The 16,136-nt window shown below is 51.5% G+C and overlaps 1 protein-coding gene across 7 annotated transcripts; it reads right to left on the reverse strand.

Moving 5' to 3' along the window:
• Positions 1–207: 207 nt before the first annotated feature.
• Positions 208–15,314, reverse strand: EZH1 (enhancer of zeste 1 polycomb repressive complex 2 subunit). 7 transcript variants are annotated; one of them, XM_046904473.1, is made up of 21 exons: positions 15,269–15,314; positions 13,604–13,724; positions 12,896–13,024; positions 12,647–12,766; positions 11,458–11,578; positions 10,765–10,938; positions 9,840–9,942; positions 9,411–9,574; positions 8,481–8,572; positions 7,795–7,975; positions 7,045–7,241; positions 6,492–6,583; positions 5,834–5,874; positions 5,222–5,347; positions 4,345–4,523; positions 3,645–3,740; positions 3,173–3,254; positions 2,946–3,026; positions 2,479–2,563; positions 2,258–2,361; positions 208–2,168 (listed from the first exon to the last, which is right to left on the reverse strand). In XM_046904473.1, the coding sequence occupies exons 1-20, from the start codon at positions 15,277–15,279 to the stop codon at positions 2,301–2,303; spliced, it is 2,256 nt and encodes a 751-aa protein (XP_046760429.1). In that variant the 5' UTR covers positions 15,280–15,314; the 3' UTR covers positions 208–2,168; positions 2,258–2,300. The 7 variants fall into 7 exon arrangements, 4 of the variants coding, with proteins under 4 accessions (XP_046760429.1, XP_040509295.1, XP_004948679.1 ...); XM_040653361.2 differs by having other exon boundaries at positions 208–2,361; XM_004948622.5 differs by lacking the exon at positions 15,269–15,314 and adding an exon at positions 14,681–14,886 and having other exon boundaries at positions 208–2,361.
• Between the last annotated feature and the right edge of the window lie 822 nt (positions 15,315–16,136).

Consider the following 16,136-nt stretch of genomic DNA (forward strand, 5'->3'; position numbering starts at 1 on the left):
GGGCGCAAGGGCAGAACGGCCCCACTGCCCCTGCCCTGCCCAGTGCCCCCTGTGGCACCCAGGCCCCATCACACCCCACTCCTCCTCCCCAGCCCGGCACTGAGCACTACTGGACCTGTCCACGCCTGACGGGAGGGCTCCTGCTGCCCCAGAAGAGGTCAGTGGGCAGGAGGTGCCTTGAGTAACAGAGAGCAGCGAGGCCCAAGGGGATGTTCGTTATCGCTTTATTATGACAAAGGCTAGAAGCCACATAAGTTTTAAAGTGCATTATAATTCACCGTCAACAAACCACAGACACAAGCCTGGCATAGTGCAGATACGGCCAAGGTGGCAGAGGACACTGAGCGGACAGTGGGGCTGGGATGAGCTGTGGGACGGAGGCAGGAGAGGGGCAGGGGACGAAGGAGTGGGACTGGGGTACAAGTGCTGCTCCACACAGACCCAAACCCCCAAGACAGGACGGAGAGCAGGCAGGGCAGGACCACACCTGTGCTGGGGAGGGCTCAGCTCCTGGTGCAGACCCAGGGCGCTCTCTGCACTGGGAGATGCGCTGCTGGGATGGGGCCATGCCCTGTGTGGGAGCCTTGCACTTCCCAGAGCAGCAGGGCAGTGGGCCCAGTCGTGGGCAAACACCGTCCCGCAGCACTGCTCCAGGCTGGCACAGGAGTCCAGCAGTGTCCAGCACCTGGCACCAGGCCAGCTGGTGACATATGTGGCTCCTACAGGACAGCCCCATCCTTCAGGCCCAGCCTCCTGCTCAGGGAAAAGCCAGCCAGCCATCCCTCCAGCCATCCCACCAGCCAGGCAGCCATCCATTCTTCCAAGCTGCCCAGTCCCAGGCCTGAAGAAATGTCCCTGCAAAGGCGCTGCTGAAGGACAGCAGTGGTGTGGGAGGTCTGTGGTCCCTCAACCTGAGAGCGCCCTGGGCAGCCCATGGGGCCCAGCTGCCTGGCTGAGAAGGCTTAATTTAAAGTGCTTTTTTCTCTCTCCTTTTTGCATGGGGTGCTAATGCCAAACCTCACTTTGCCAAAGAACATTTCCCCCTTTATCCCAAAAGCCAAGGCCAGCACCAGAATGCCAGAAACATCCACAGAGCTTCCCCTTTGTCAACACACACAGCAGGTGTGAGTGCTGCACTCTGCTCAAACCTCACCACTGCAACATTCAAGCAATTCTGTGCAATGAGAAAGGTTCTCAACCTGAGAGGACCTGCTCTGCTGGCTCCTGAAGGGCCTGCAATGTCTCAAAGAGCCCACTTCTCTCTGATAGGGACCATCCCTACAGAGGCTGGAGAAACCAGCTCTGGTACTGTGTGGCCAGGAAGCACCTGCCTGGAGCACTGACTTCCTGGTGGCAAAAGCTTGGCTGGATGCAGCCACAGCCAAGCAAGAGGGGGTTCACCACGCAGCCTCAGAGCTGCCCCAACCCCAGAAGACCCAGGCAGCAGAGCAGCTGCAGATAGGCAAGAACCAGACAGCCAATCCACAGCCTGCCATGAGAGCATGCTGCAGGCTGCAAGGGCTTCCTCATGCTCCTGCGTGCATGCTTCCTGTGGGTTCCTCTTGTGCTTGCAGCAGCACTCCCGTAACATCATCTCTAACCAGCTCAGTGGCTTCCCTGCCCAAAGAGACTTTTGCATAGTGCTGCTTTTCCTGTCCCAAGGAGCCACATGAGCCACATGCTGGTGGTCTCCGTCCTCCAGCTAGCTGAGGCAGAGGGGAAACAGAGCCCTAGCGATAGTAGCTGTGGAACCTAGGGACGTGCAGGAATGTGGCCACACCTCTACAGCTTCCAATGCTGTCACTGTCCTAGCCAATGCAACAAAACAGGCAGCAAAAGGTAGCACCAGAGACCAGAGCTTGTCCCAGACAGAGGCTGGAGGAGAATGCCAGCCCTGTCACCCTTCAGCCATGCCCTCCAGGTCTCAGTGTACTTCACTCACTCTTGTTCTTCTAGCAGTTCACAGAAAATAGAAAGAGACTGAGGACTGGTGACTGTCCCTCCTCCTGCAACACAGCTCTTCTTCAAGCCCCAGCTGCTTGGTCCCTCCAGCCCAGGAGATTACCAGCAGTGCAAGGTGCTGGAACCTGCCCCATCCTGGGGCTGGGCAGAGCTGCTGTCCTGGTGGCAGCCATTCACGCTCCTGCCCTGAGTCTCTCTCCAGGTGTCTGGGTGGAAAGTAGCACTTGTGACACACACAACAAGGGGAACATGGACAGCAGTCATGTCAGCGTGAAGCAAACATGGCATTGCTTACAAGGTGCAGCAGCAAAATGTGTGGGGACCGCCTGGCACACAGCTTAGATGATATCGGTCTCCCTCTCTATGCCAACATACTTCAGGGCATCTGCCTGGCTGTACCTATAAAAGAGGAAAGGCACAGCTGCTGTAACAACCTTTGTGCTCCTTGTAAACATGCACATAGAAAGTGAGGTCAACCCTGCCCCACAGTGCCCAGGCAGCCGTTCCCTGTGTTACCGGTAATCAAAGAAGAGCTCCTCTCCTGCCTGGATGGCCCTCTTGGCAAAGATTCCTATCCGGTGGTCTCCATTCACCATCACAACTGCAACCAGAGAGACAGTATCAGAGATGTGCAACTGTAGCCCAGGTCCAAAGGTCATGGAGCACCATCAGCCCAGCCTGACCGTTGCCAGTTGCAAAGCAAAGGCTCCAGAACTGCTGCTCAGCAGGATGAGTAACATCCTAGCCTGCTCTCTAGCAGCGATCTCCCTGCAAGGTCAGAGCCACAGCAGAGCTGAGCAGAGCCCCCAACAGTAGGAATGTGATTTGCAGCCACGAGGAGAGTTTGCCTATGTCTCTGATGTTCTTCAGCTCCGATGGACTCAGTGTGACTTGGAACCCCAGTGAACGTCCTGTGTTCTCAGAGCTGAGTAGGACCAGAGATTCTTCCTCCACCTTGAATGGCCTGTGTGAGGATAGCTCACCTTTGGCATAGCAATTGGGGTTCACGGAGTGGTTGGCAAAGCGGATTTTATTTCCTTTGCGAGTGGCATCAACAACAAAATCTATTGAAACGAAGAAGAAAAAAATCTGCAGTGTCCTGTAAACACAAGACTGCTGCTCACGTGACGCAGGAACTGAGACTAAACCCCAACAGCCCCTGCCAGGAAGCCCAAGCCTCTACCACCCCATGAAGCCCCTCACAAATTACCATTGTTGAGGTTGAAGAGGAAACTTGACATGTACTTGTCATAGACCTTTCCTCGCCGGTCAGCCTCATCCTGTGAAATAAGCTGGAGAAAAAGAATGCCTTGAGAGAGCCTCAATGCCTGCAGGCACGGTAAGGATCACGCCAGAAACAATACTCTTGTATGTTGTGAAAATGCCTCCTGCCCCTCCACCAAGGGGTGGAAGCTCACCAGGGCTCAGGAGAAGTGGAAGCAATAGCTGAGCTTCAATGGACCAGCACACACCACCTTGTGGAGAGCCTAGAGATACTAAGATGGATCTCAGAATGGTACAAGATTCTACCTCTGAACTGGGTCAGAGTAAGCCCATGGCCGTGACTGAACTAGAGAAGGGGCACAGTCCCTGCTGGATCAGCTGCTGAACAGAGCACTTCCACAGAGCGCATTCTCCCAAGCACACAGCACAGCAGTCCCAGCAAGGGCACAAGCACTGACCTCACCACAGTATTCAGAGATGAATTCATTCTTCTGCACAGATTCTTTGATGAAAGTCCCCCAGCCAGCAACATCTGATGGTGCCAGCAACAAATGCTTGAGCCAAGGTAAAAAGAAAACAGTTTCAGATGGCAGACCCACTAACGCCCAGCATGCAAGCAGTGCAGAGATCACACCCCAGGTGCACGTGTATGGCTTACAGCAGTGCCCAAGAGCAGCCATGCTGTGCAGGCTGCAGTCTTCAAGGTTCCAATACCACAGGGGCAAATAATGCAGAGAAGCAAACGAGAAGTCAATATCCATCCAGTGCCCCACTGTAATGTGACACAGCTCCTTTCAGTTACACGTCATAGCATCAATAAGCTGCAGCTGCACAGTACTTAACACCCACTGAATTTCTGCCTTTTTAACTTGTAGTCTCTTGTTCTGACCAGCAAAATTAAACTTTTCTATGGAGTTACTTTTTATACTCCCTTGCTTTCATGCATTCTCATTTATCTCCCAACTCCTGATTTTCACATCAGTAATCCATACTCTAGATTAAATGCTACAGAAGCCCGGGGCAGAGTTGCTTCTCTTTGTGATTTTTCTCACTCAGACAGCTTTTGAGTAGCTCACAGCCTCTCCTATGTAGTAGGAGACCTGTTTATCAACTCCACCCCGAGGCAGCCCTTTGTCAGAGCCATGCTCCTGTCAATACCTTTTTGAGACCGCGCTGGATGCTGCAGTTCTTGCAGGAGACAACCTTGCAGTCCCAGTGCTCTGATGCCCCGCAGGTCAGGCAGAGGTCTGGATCGCACTCCCGCACGGCCAAGTAGCATGGGCACTGCTTGGTGTTGCACTGGGTCTTACAGCGGCAGCCTGGGAAGCGATTCTGACCTGCAGAAACACAACCCATATTTTTGCATGACAAGATTTTTCATAGAATATGCTTTGCTATTCACACCTAGCAGAGCACAAACCTGTGTACAAAGTCCTTCCCAGATCCATAGCAAGAGATGCTGATCTGCATCTTGGGACTAATTACATGCAGTTTGGAAACAAACAGCTCTAATAACACAAACAGGTCTATACAGAGAAGCCTGGAGCCTGAGTTATCTCCCTGTTGCCCTCTAACCCTTTCAGCCCCAAGCTGTGTCATAACCCTAAACAAATTCATCTTCAGAAGGCCCAGTTATGTAGGCAGGTGCTATCTCCATTAGAGATGATGAATCTCCACAGAGCCGAGAATGAAAGCACAGAAGGGGAAAAACAAGTGTGGCAAAGCAGTGACTCAGCTGACCATACATCCTCCTTTCATCAATCAGCAGCATCACTCAGGGCTTACTGACGCTGGATACAGACATGCAGGCAAGCATTCTCTAATGAGGGCACACATCACCAGCTGCTGGGAGCTACAGGGCATCATGGACCATAGTTTTCCCTTGGACTTCATCAGAGTGGTAATTGAACTGCTGCAAGTGGACCAAAAAGCAAAGGCAGAAATAGAACAGGCCTTCATTAAGCCTGCACCCTTCCTCTGGTCTATGTCTGGAGAGCAACTCTTTCATACGTGACAGTCCTAGGATTTTCCTTACAGTCAGGGTTGCACTGGCAGAACTTCTCACAGAAATTTTGGGTCATAATGCAAGGGCAGGAGCTGTCACAGGGATGTTCAGGATGGTCACAGGGCTGGTAGTTGTACACCTGGGTAGGTGAATTGTCTAGAACGACAGGAGAAATGCCAGGATTAGAAGCTGTACTTTGCAGAAACACTTTAGAGAAAGCAGCATTCCCAGGGCTCTGGAGCAGAGCACATGCAGGTTCCCGATTTGCCTGCAGAGGGCAGGGAGTGCAGCAGCATTCAGCTCAACCATATCCATCCACATACAGCTCTAATTACAAATGCATGACACACATCCATCCCTGCACAGTCCACTTCACACAGACTGCATGCCAAACTTCATCCCTCCTGACTGGAGGACTGTACCACATGCACAGCCTGGCAGAGAACACTTGCATGGCAGCAGTGCATGCAGCAGAGCCATGGCGGCCCCCAAGAAGGCTCTGCAGGAGGGGCAGCTCACCCCCACATCACTGCAACTGCTGGAATGGAGGGCAGGACACAGTGTCCTGCTGTGCAAGCCAGGGCTGGAGAACCAGCCTACACCACACAAACAATGCCTAAGCACAGCCACAGCAAACACTACCTTTCTTCAGCTGAATCTTCCTGCAATGGGCAGCCCACAGCCTGGAAGAGAAGCAGAGAAGTGTCAGGGGTGGGGGAGTCACAAACCTCCATCAGGAGCAACTGGCCAGCACTGTGCTCAGCACTGCCAGCTAGCACAGCAGCAGGGGACGAGCGAGTCCAGCAAGGCTGTCTGGCAGCTTCATGCATTAATAACCATCAGCGAGACACAAAGAGGTGAAAGATGAGAACGACTCAGCTACAGCTGAAGTTATTTAAGGCAAATGTGAGAGCCAGAATAATACTGTACACACTGGATCAGCACACAAAATGTAGGTTATAAGCCAGGGAGGGAGCTCAGGCAGAGGCTGCTGTTAGGACAGCACGGTGCCTGCTGGCCCTCTTGCAGCAGTGCAGCACTTGGTGCAAGACAACCACTGTGCTGCCCTCTGCTCTAGGGCTGAGCCTGAGACTACAGAACTACGCAGCTGCCCAACCAGGATGGCAGCACCAGAGACGGGGCAGGGGCCAACTCTCAGCCAGCAGCACAATCAGCCCTGTGTGACGGCGAGAAGTGTGTGCAGATGGGAGCCAGATGCAGATTACCAGGAATGCTTTGGCACAAAAAGCAGTGGATCTGGTTGCGTTTTAAGAACAAAACAAGGCTGTCCAACACTCGCCTGTGCTTCCTTTTCTTCTTCTGGGATGGATTCATCAATTCATTTGTTGGCAGTTTTGTTATAAGTGACTCTTTCACTGCAAACTGAAAGACCTACCAAAAAGACAGAAACAAACAAACAAACAAAAAAACAACCAAGAAAAAGAACAGAAACAAAAGAATAAAGTTCAGTGCACTCAAGCTGCCTTTATTTAAGCATAAATGAAGAAAGCGTAAGCACACACACATAGTGTGCACAGTGTGCAGCTCTGCCCCCAGTTTCATTAAGTCATGGATATCTTTGCTTTTCTTGCCTGGGAAACAAGATCATATTGCCAGTATACCCAGGCCTGGGATAAAACACTCTGAACAAACCTAGCAGCACTGGACAGCAGCAGTACTGTAAAACACTCAACTTCCAAAGTTTCGATGCAACACACTCCTCAAAACAGTTTGAGGCAGAGAAGAAAGAATTAAGTGAGCAGCAGCAAAGGCTTCCTTCCTTCCCCTGGGCTGGGTGCTGCCATGCCTGCTTCCCCTGGGCGCGTAGCCCAGACTAGAATATCAGGCCCTACCTGCTTGCATGTCTTTGTTCCCAGCAGTCTGGCAATGGAGCAGAAGTTGTTGAAGTAGGTCCCATGGAAGACACGGAAGAGGGACTCCTCAGCTCCTGTCCACTCGACTGGCTCCTGCTGTGCCTCCACTGCAAACAGCTGGGATGAGGTCGGGCTCAGCTTCTGCTTAGTAGGGGTCTGACAGCGGGAGTTTGCCTCTGGTAAGAAAGGCAGATGTTACAGACCAAGGATGAGCAAGAATGCAACTCCGCCATCCATGCTTCCTAGCGCAGCGGTGCTCCAAGGGGCCTGAGCCTGCCCTGCCCCGTGAGGCAGGAGAAGCCCAGTGCTTGTCCCAGCACTGAGGAAGCAGCCACTGGCTTGCAAGAGCACATACAAGACCTCAGCCTCAATAGCTCACAGGTGGGTTTTCAGCACCACAGTATGGCCAAGCACATGAAGTGACAGTGTCCAGCAGTGTGCTTGCTGCCTGCACTATCCTTGTGCAAAGCCAAGCAAGGTGCTCTGGGTCATCGAGGCCCCAGCAAAGAACTTGCTATGCCAGACAACAAGGATAGCCCAAACATGGTGCAGGGCAGCACTGCATGTCCCTTGCATTTGTTTAAGGCCAGCTGAATACATTCTGTCACTAACTCGTAACTCCACAGCCACTGAACATGGACAGAAAGCCCCATGTGCAGTGGTACCTGCTTGTCATCACTGGTCAGAGCCCTAGGTGGGAGAAGTGTGTCTCTAAGGATGATGTCATACCCGAGGAACTAGAAGCCCACTCATTGCCCGTGTCTCTGTCGCTGTCTCCCTCCCTTGTCTCAGCAACCGCAGAAGCTGGGGCATTTGAGCAGGAAGCACTGACCACATGGTGCCTCCGGCGGCGCCTGCCTGAGCACTTGGACCTGGGATTGTGAAGTGCAGCAAACTCCTTGGCTCCTTCCTGCAAGCAGAGCAGAACACAAGGTAGGTGGCATGCAGCCAGGACACACAGAAAGGCCTTGGGAGGAGCCTGTCCTGCTGCCACCACAAGAAGGCAGATTTGTCATCTGTGGTCACCTTCATGGCTGCCAAGGCCCTCATAGGTGGCCACACAGCAGATTTCTGCTTCATTTCCTTCAGCATCACTGCCCGCATGAGCGGGCTCCCTCACCCTGCTCCTCCAGCTGCCTCCTGCCCTGGCAGTGACATCCTCCTGGCCTGCTACACCTCAACCCCGCAGCTCCTTTTGGACACTGATACCTCAGTTAGCTGATTCAAACATGATATGAATACGCTTCCAACTAAGGTTCATATCTGGATTCATGCTTCTCCGAATTCAGTGACAGTTACAACTGATTCTGAGAAATCTCCGCAAGAGTGAAGGTGACCCACAGCTGTTCTACAGAGCACAGCTGGCCAGGCCCACTTCTTGGGGTGGTTTCAGAAGTTGCAGTGCAGAAACATACCAGCCAGAGGAAACAGTCTGCTCCGCAAGGATCTGGCTCAATCTTGGTCTCTCTGTTCTTTCGTTTGTACACATTAGGAGTAGCATGAAAAGCTGAAAAAATAAGTTATTTTTACTATTAGCAACAGGAGTCTTCTAACAAGAATTGTCCACCAGAAAAGCAAAGTACAGGGACAGTGCAAGAAAGAAGGCAAGCAGGAGCAGGATGCAGCCACGAAGAGTACAGAGGAGATCTTAGGAACAGAGAACAAGGTGGAGGACATGCTGGCCAAGCCCTCCTTCAATCAGTAATGGGAACTCAGCAGCAAAGAGGGAATACTTGGGAAGAAAATTCCACAGAAAAAAGATCTGCTTTCAGATTGAAACAAAAAGACCACATGATCTTAATAATAGATCTTTTAATAAATAACTCAGTGGAAAGAGTCCTGCGACTTTCCAAGAGAGCCCTGAGACCTCAGAAACAGCAGGTCCAACAGCTAACCAGTGTCCAAAAGACTTTGGCAGAGCAAATAGCAGGAACATGACTAAGATGATGCTGTAAGCTCCACTGAAGCAACACAGAACATGGGCACATCCCAACTTTAGCAGTGTAACAATCGTGCCTTTCCCTGATGAGCTTCTGCAAAATGAGAGTAAAGTCTAATCACAGCAGTGTTTCTGGCACAAACTGCCCTGATGTTCACCACAGTGTGCTGAACAATGGTGAGAAAGAGGGGACTATGACACAGGTTGCTTTGCCATTCACTTAAGGAATTTAGCAGAGCTAAAAGGCTTCTTGGCACCTCTCGGCTCCTAAAGGCTCCACTGCAAACTCCAGGGAGCCGCCACCCTCCCACAGCTGCAGCACAGACGCCAAAGCGAGGCCTACAGAAGCACAGAGAACAGACAATAATGCAGAGAAAAGGGAAGCACCCGGTGAGCCTGCACTTACGATGCAGAAAACAGTCGTATTTGAAGCAGCGCCGGCAGAAGAGCGTGTGGAAGGAGTGCAGGGACTGCTCCCGCTGCACAGACTTTGCGCATGGCCCGTCGATGTTGGGAGTGCACTGCGGGGGCAGCACATTGGGATCCGACACCTCAGTGAGCTCTCGGTACCTATTCAACAAACACAGCCACAGATGTGCACATTTCCCTAATTTGGGACACTTAACAGGACTTCATGTGACTACAGATCTTATGACTCCGGTCCAGACATCTTTAAGCTAAACCAAAGTTTGTAATACTCAGAAATTGTCTTCCTCACAGTGCCTGAAGCCAAGTGAGCTCTACTTTCCAGCCGGAGCACAGTGCTGTTTTCTGAAATACAAATTTTAACTGCCCCTATCAAAAGCAACAAGCAACTTAAGGAGAGATCTTCTACCTCTCTTTCATGTCATCTGGGAAGCCATATTCAGGAAACATAGAAGAAATGGCAGTGAATATCATGTCATTCGGAAACCGTTTCTTGGAACACTTCTTGTTACCTAAGGAAAAAAAGAGAACTCCTCAGTTAGGCTGGACACGAACATAACTTTCCTTTTTCCAGAGTGATTCCAGGTGCTCTGGATTACATTTTAAGAGACAGAACTGTGATCACACACAAAATTTTGTCTTGCAACTAGGCTGAAGCGCTTCCAGATGGTACTCCGTTGCTTTCAAAGCAGCATGATGTATTCATTTCTTAAGGAATATCGCCGTTTATTTCTTCCTGGACAGGATTCACACACATTACTTTTCTACATCTGCAAAAAGTCCTGGTATTTGTTCTACTCCTATCACTATAAACCAAAGATGAAACTACCAGTCAGCATTCCTAGGATCACACAGGACACACGAAAATCCCACAGAACAGAGCTTCCACTATTAAACAAAAATTTCAGGTGGCAAAGGAGAGGGAAATAAAACACCAATACACGGAGGACAAGGCTGGGAGGGATTTGGAAAGGTCCATCTCCCTGTCCTACAGCAGAATCAGATCTACTGACAAACTTACTGACAGATGCTTGCCTTACTGGTAACCAGACCTCACAACTTCCTAAGGCAATATCCCTGACTGCTTTGCCAATCTTACATTACATGATTTTCCAGATCACTTATCTAAATTCTTCCTTGCCACACTTTAATGTGATGACTGCTTATCCTGTCCACAGGGGACAGTAAGAACAACTGATTTCCCTTCTTCTTTCAACTGCCTTGCCAGAACTTGCCAAGCAGGTGACTACTCTTAGTGACACATAAATAACAAAACAGTGAGAGCAGGATGGAAACATGACCAACGCATAACCAATTTCTGCAGCCAAACCCACCTTCCACTGCAATTCGTTTTCTTTTTCTTGTGACTGGCAGTTCCTCTTTCCCATCCTCCTGTTTGGCTTCAGAATCATTGTGTCCTTCCTCTTCCTCATCTGAGTACTGATTCAGGGCATTCACTAGCTCCAGGAAGACAGCATCACTGATGAGGACTGAACCTGAAATCATTTCTGAAACACAGTGATGTCAGCCAGTTTGTGAGAAGGCCATCAATGTTCCTCAGTCACACAACACAGTTATCAATGAGAACCTTCCTGGTGATTTTATAGGGCCAGGAGGAGCTTTAATGCTTTAGAGTCCTAAGAGTGCTGTAACACTTTTGGCGATCTGAGGACAGCTCATACAACAGAATTTTCTGCTGCATTCTGCCCTCTATGCAGCTTTATGATGAGCTAGGAAAGCATACATGCTTTTTGTCTCTGAAAAGCTTCAAGTCATGCCTAGGGTCACAAGTGAAATGACGGTGCTGAACTCCTCCGAATCCTGAGCCTAGAACAGAGTGGGGGACCAAAAGACAAGACTGTGTCCTTACAAACCATAACTGCAGGCATGCATTTCTGCTTTTCTGCTCTAAATGCTCTCAGATAAAAGATGGTTACTGCTACCACCTTTTGATTTCTTAACTACTTTGATATCTTACTTGCACAACACCAAATGAACACTGCTAAGTGCTCCTGCTCCCAAATTACCTTCCTCTCCATGAACTTTCCCATCATAGTTATTAATAAGCTCTTCAATGAAGGTTTCATCCTCTTCCTTCACCTCATCTCCCATGTAAGGGATGTTGCACAGAACAGTTTCATCCTCCACCTGAAAAGCAAATAGATACAATTCAGTAAACTAGCACTCTCTAATTCCCAGCCAAGCTGTGTCTCTAAGGCTGTTCCTGCCCACCGCATGCAGAAAACACTGCATAAAGCAAAGGTTCAGGCTCCCCAGCTCAAATTTCATGTGTCTCATCACTGATATCTCATTGTTATCCCACTGTTATCAGAATAACTCTAACCTCAAAAAATGCATTTGATTTTAAAAAGAAGAGAACAGTATCCAAAGGTTACAGAAACACACACATTGCCAAGAACAAGGAAGAGCCAAAAATGTCAAAGTTGTGGTGATTAAGGGAGTAGAACTGGAACAGTGAATGAGGCAAAATGGCAATTCATTCCAAGAGGAATACAGCTGAAGCTGAGGAGTGTTTTAGCAGTAACTGCAGGGAGCAAGGACATTTGATTTTCATTGTTGTGGCACCAACAAGGGACTCTTTCTGCATTACAATTGCTAGTGCCACATTGCACCACCAGTCTGCAACATCTGGCTTTAGAAAGCTTGGACAGGCTACAGGGATATGTTCACTCCCACACTAGGGGCAGGGCAAAGGGGCAGGCTAGCCACCGGCTGTTTAGCAAATACTCTAAACTAAGCCACAGCAAAATCTGCATTTAAAGCATTCTCCTAACTACTGTGATAGAGGAACTAACCCTCAGTAGCATCCCTACGAATAGATCAGCAAGGTTATCCAATCACAAAGGAAAGGACACACCTAAAATCCAGAACTCTTCATTTAAAAGAAAATGTTTTCCAGTGTTGTTGTTTTTGTTTGTTTTTAATAAAAAGCTAATCAATCCCCCAGTAAGTAAAATAAAACACTTACTGTTAGAATCCTGTGTTACCATAATGGTTGCTCTATCAAGGACTTGGGTGGAAAAGAACTAACAGCTGAGTAAGACAGCTTGGATGAAAAGCATGCAACTCAACTTTCTACCATGTCTTTCCAAGCAATGTCTGCTTGGGAAGAAGTTGGTTTAACCACTCCAGAACCATGTAACAATGACACAATAATCTCACAAAGATCTTGCACCAGAGAGCATTCCTACCTACCATGAAGTTCTGCTGAAGGGGGGACCAGGAGTACATGATAGGCACCAGTGCCACCGTGTTCAGTGTCCTCATGTACAGCGTCTGGCTTGGAAATCCTGGAAAAATGCTCTCAACTGTACACTAGGGTAGAAGTGAAGAGAAGGGCGGTGAGGAAAAAGCCTCTGGGAGATTGTAAAAGCCTTTTTTACCCCATTTCTGCACCATGAGAGAGCGCTCGGCACAGATTGATACTAACACAACTCTCCCTACCTGTTTTAGGAAGGGGTGCCCGCTGACTGGCTTCATCAGCTGCACTGGTTGAACTCGAAGCTTCTTCCAGTCTTCATTAAGAATTCGAGTCTTTTCATGAACCTTTGCAAAGTTGGCCACAAACAGAGCCTGAAATGAGAGAAAGAAGTACTCAACATTTTAAAATCATGTGAAGATTTAGAACATTAACATCTCTCCCAAGATCTTGTTATTTGACATATCAAAACGCAGACAAGGCAGAACACTTCAAACTGATGATACTAATTAGAAGGAATTCCAATTTAACTCAGTATTGATACAAAACTGTGCTGAAAATTTACCCAACAGTCAGCAACTTTTAATAATTCCCAGTCAGAGCCAACCTACTCTACTCTCCTACCTGCCATCAAGAATAGCAGAAGAGCAAGTCACTTGAAACGCACAGACCCTTTGCACTGCAGATGCTTTACAAAGCAGTAGAAAAGAGCCCTCCCTGGCATCTTGTGCAAGCACCCAGACAGGGAACTGCTCAACCTGCACAGCAGAGCCAACGCTGCTTTGCTTTAACACTGAGCACAATGAGGTAATACCTCTTCAAACATACCATGACCGCAACTGAAATAGAACTTCACAGTTCTCATCATGAATCACTCATCTGATAAAAGCTCCAATACTGCAAACTGAAGTCTATAGCAGAAATCATTCCAACCAGAGCCACTACGTCTTTACCTTTGCTCCCATGTTTGCCTGAAATCTCTTGAGCTGCCGAAGACGCATATATTCAGACTTGACTTTTCTTTTCCAGTAGATAATACACTTTGATGTTGGAGGGGTGGCGATTTCCATTTTTCTATAAAAATACGGTAAGAATAAATATCAAATAATTGAAAGTATAGCATTATAGACAAGTGCTAAAAGAAACCACAAGCCAAACCCTGTGGATTTTAAATGTATCACAGACTTTAATTAGGAAAAACTAATCACCTAAATCCGCACTAATCCTACTTTTGCAATAATTATAGCGCAAATTGCACTAAAAAGCTTGGGGACTGTTTGGACGTAAGCAGCAGCAGGGCACTACATGTGCTTACAGGGATTCACCTACTTCTGTACAATCTGAACAACTGCGAATCACAGACTTACAGAATGATGAGTTACAAGGGACCTTACAGCCCCTCCAACCTCACTCCCTGCCACAAGCTGGGTGCCCCCACCAGCTCAAGCTGTCCAGGGCCCCCATCCAGCCTGGCCTTGGGCACCTCCAGAGATGGGGCACCCAGAGCTCCCTGGGCAGCAGTGCCAGGACCTCACCACCTCTGAGTAAAGAATTTCTTCCTCACATCTGACTTAAATCTCCCCTCTGTAGTTTACAGACCCCCCCTCCCCCCCCTTGTCTTGTCGCTGTCAGATCATGTAAAAAGTTGCTCTCTTCCCTGCTTATAATCTTTCAATTCTCTATGGTCAGTTTGTTTTCAGTACTCCCCTTTCTGTTTGCATAGGGTGCTGGGAGGACAACACGACCTCAGGAGCAGTGTTACATCCAGCTCAGAGCAACTCATTGCCAGGAGGCTGGGAAGGACCCTGTTTGTTGTGCAGGCTGTCAGGACGCACAGCTCCTGACTGGGAACACACAGCACTGCCTGGCAGAGAAGAAACTGGAGCTGGGGGTGCCGGCACCAGGCATCGCCCTGCAAGCCCAAGGGATGCTTCAGCTCTCATCAAGGAAGCCTGAGTGGAACACAGCTGCTGAAAGCACCGCAGCTACGCCTGGCAGAGCTCTACATTCCGCGGGGTGAATAGACTCACACAGCCCCCAGCAGGGGGGTCCTTCCCTCTGAGATCCCGGCCCAGGCTGCAGTCATACACAGTAGGCCACTCCACTCCACCCGTGGGGGTTCCCCGGGCCGACCTCCCACCGGGGTCCCCGCATCACCACGTCGCCCGCGCCAGGCCTGCCCGCGGCCCTGCCAGCCAGGAGGGGGCACGGGGAACCCGGCTGCGGGAGGCCCGATGGCAGCGGAGGCTGCCGGGATGGGGACGCTGCGGGGTCTCCGGGGCAGGCCTCAGCCTGCTGCCCCGCACAGTCACTGCCCCCAGGCCTCAACCCACCCCCCGAGGCACAGCGGCCCCCACAGGCCCCGACGCGCCCCAGGAGCGCCCCACAGAACCCCCCACGGTCCCACGGGGTCCCCACGCAGCCCTCCGGGGGCTTAAAGCTACCCCCCACGACTACTCGTCAGCCCCCCCCCCCCCCCCCCCCCCCCCCCCCCCGGAGGCGCTGCTATCACCCCAGCAGCACTCCCGACCCCACGCTCCCTCCCGGGCCCCTCCCGCCGGGTCGAGCCGCCCCCCGCCCCCCGCAGGACCCCAGGCCCCGCCCCGCCCCGCACTCACTCCTCGGCCATCGCGCCGGGGGAGGCCGCGCACCGCCACGCACTGCGCACGCGCCGCCGTAGCCCCGCCCCTCCGCGTTGCCCCGCCCCTCGAGCGCCCTCCCTCAAAAGCCCCGCCCCGCCGCGTGGGCGCCGCTGGGCGTTGGGCCGGGAGGGGGCGCGGGAGCCGTCCTTTCCCCGTGGCAGTTCGGGGCTCGCTGTGTGTTTTCCTCACTGCTGCCCCGACAGCAGCGTGAAGGAAGCGCTGGCACCGTCGGGGTGTGGGAAAGGGGCCGGTGATATCTGTAGACGCCGCCGTAGAGCAGAGCAGGCCTACCTACACCCCGCCTGCAGCGGGCGCTGCGTGCCCTCGGCGGGCGGCGGCCCCCAGGCCCAGTGCGGCCTGCGCAGAGCCACGCGGCCACGGGCTGTCTGTCCGGGAGCAGCCGCCCACAGCGTTGTGCAGCCACGCAGCCGTCGCCCACCCTCCGTGTGTGGGAACGGGGCTGGCGCGGTGCAGCCGAAGGACAGCTGCAGCTCTCAGCAGGGCCACGGGCCGCTGCTGGGGAAGGGCGGTGCCGCTAGACAGGAAGCGGCTGTTCGGTGCGGACGGCCGCGCTGCTCTGCTTGGCTCGGGGCGGGAGCGGGGCTGCGGCCTGGCGCTCCCTTCCACAGCTGCACTTCCAGCCTGGCCCCTTCCTTCCCCTCCACCCAGCCGGCAGCACTGCAGAAAGGAGCGTGGGGAACCTGTGGGTCCCTCGCCAGGAAGTGAGTGGGGCTGCCGGCTGCTCACATCCAGGCATGCTACCACAGCTGGGCTCTGATCGTGGCTGCCCCTGTGTCTGTTGCCTTTGAGCCTCTCCTGCTGAGTCAGGCAAATATAGGGAACT

This window comes from Gallus gallus, chromosome 27 (genome assembly GCF_016699485.2).
Source record: "Gallus gallus isolate bGalGal1 chromosome 27, bGalGal1.mat.broiler.GRCg7b, whole genome shotgun sequence".
Taxonomy (NCBI): Eukaryota; Metazoa; Chordata; class Aves; order Galliformes; family Phasianidae; genus Gallus; species Gallus gallus.

Excerpts from the sequence above, each read along its gene's own strand:
- EZH1 (XM_004948622.5), bottom strand. The coding sequence starts at position 14,736 with ATGACTGCAGCCTGGGCCGGGATCTCAGAGGGAAGGACCCCCCTGCTG. Across the intron at positions 10,939-11,457 it reads GAAAGTTCATGGAGAGGAAG|AAATGATTTCAGGTTCAGTC; the intron begins GTAATTTGGGAG and ends ACTGTGTTTCAG. Across the intron at positions 5,875-6,491 it reads AAGAAGAAAAGGAAGCACAG|GCTGTGGGCTGCCCATTGCA; the intron begins GCGAGTGTTGGA and ends CTTCTCTTCCAG.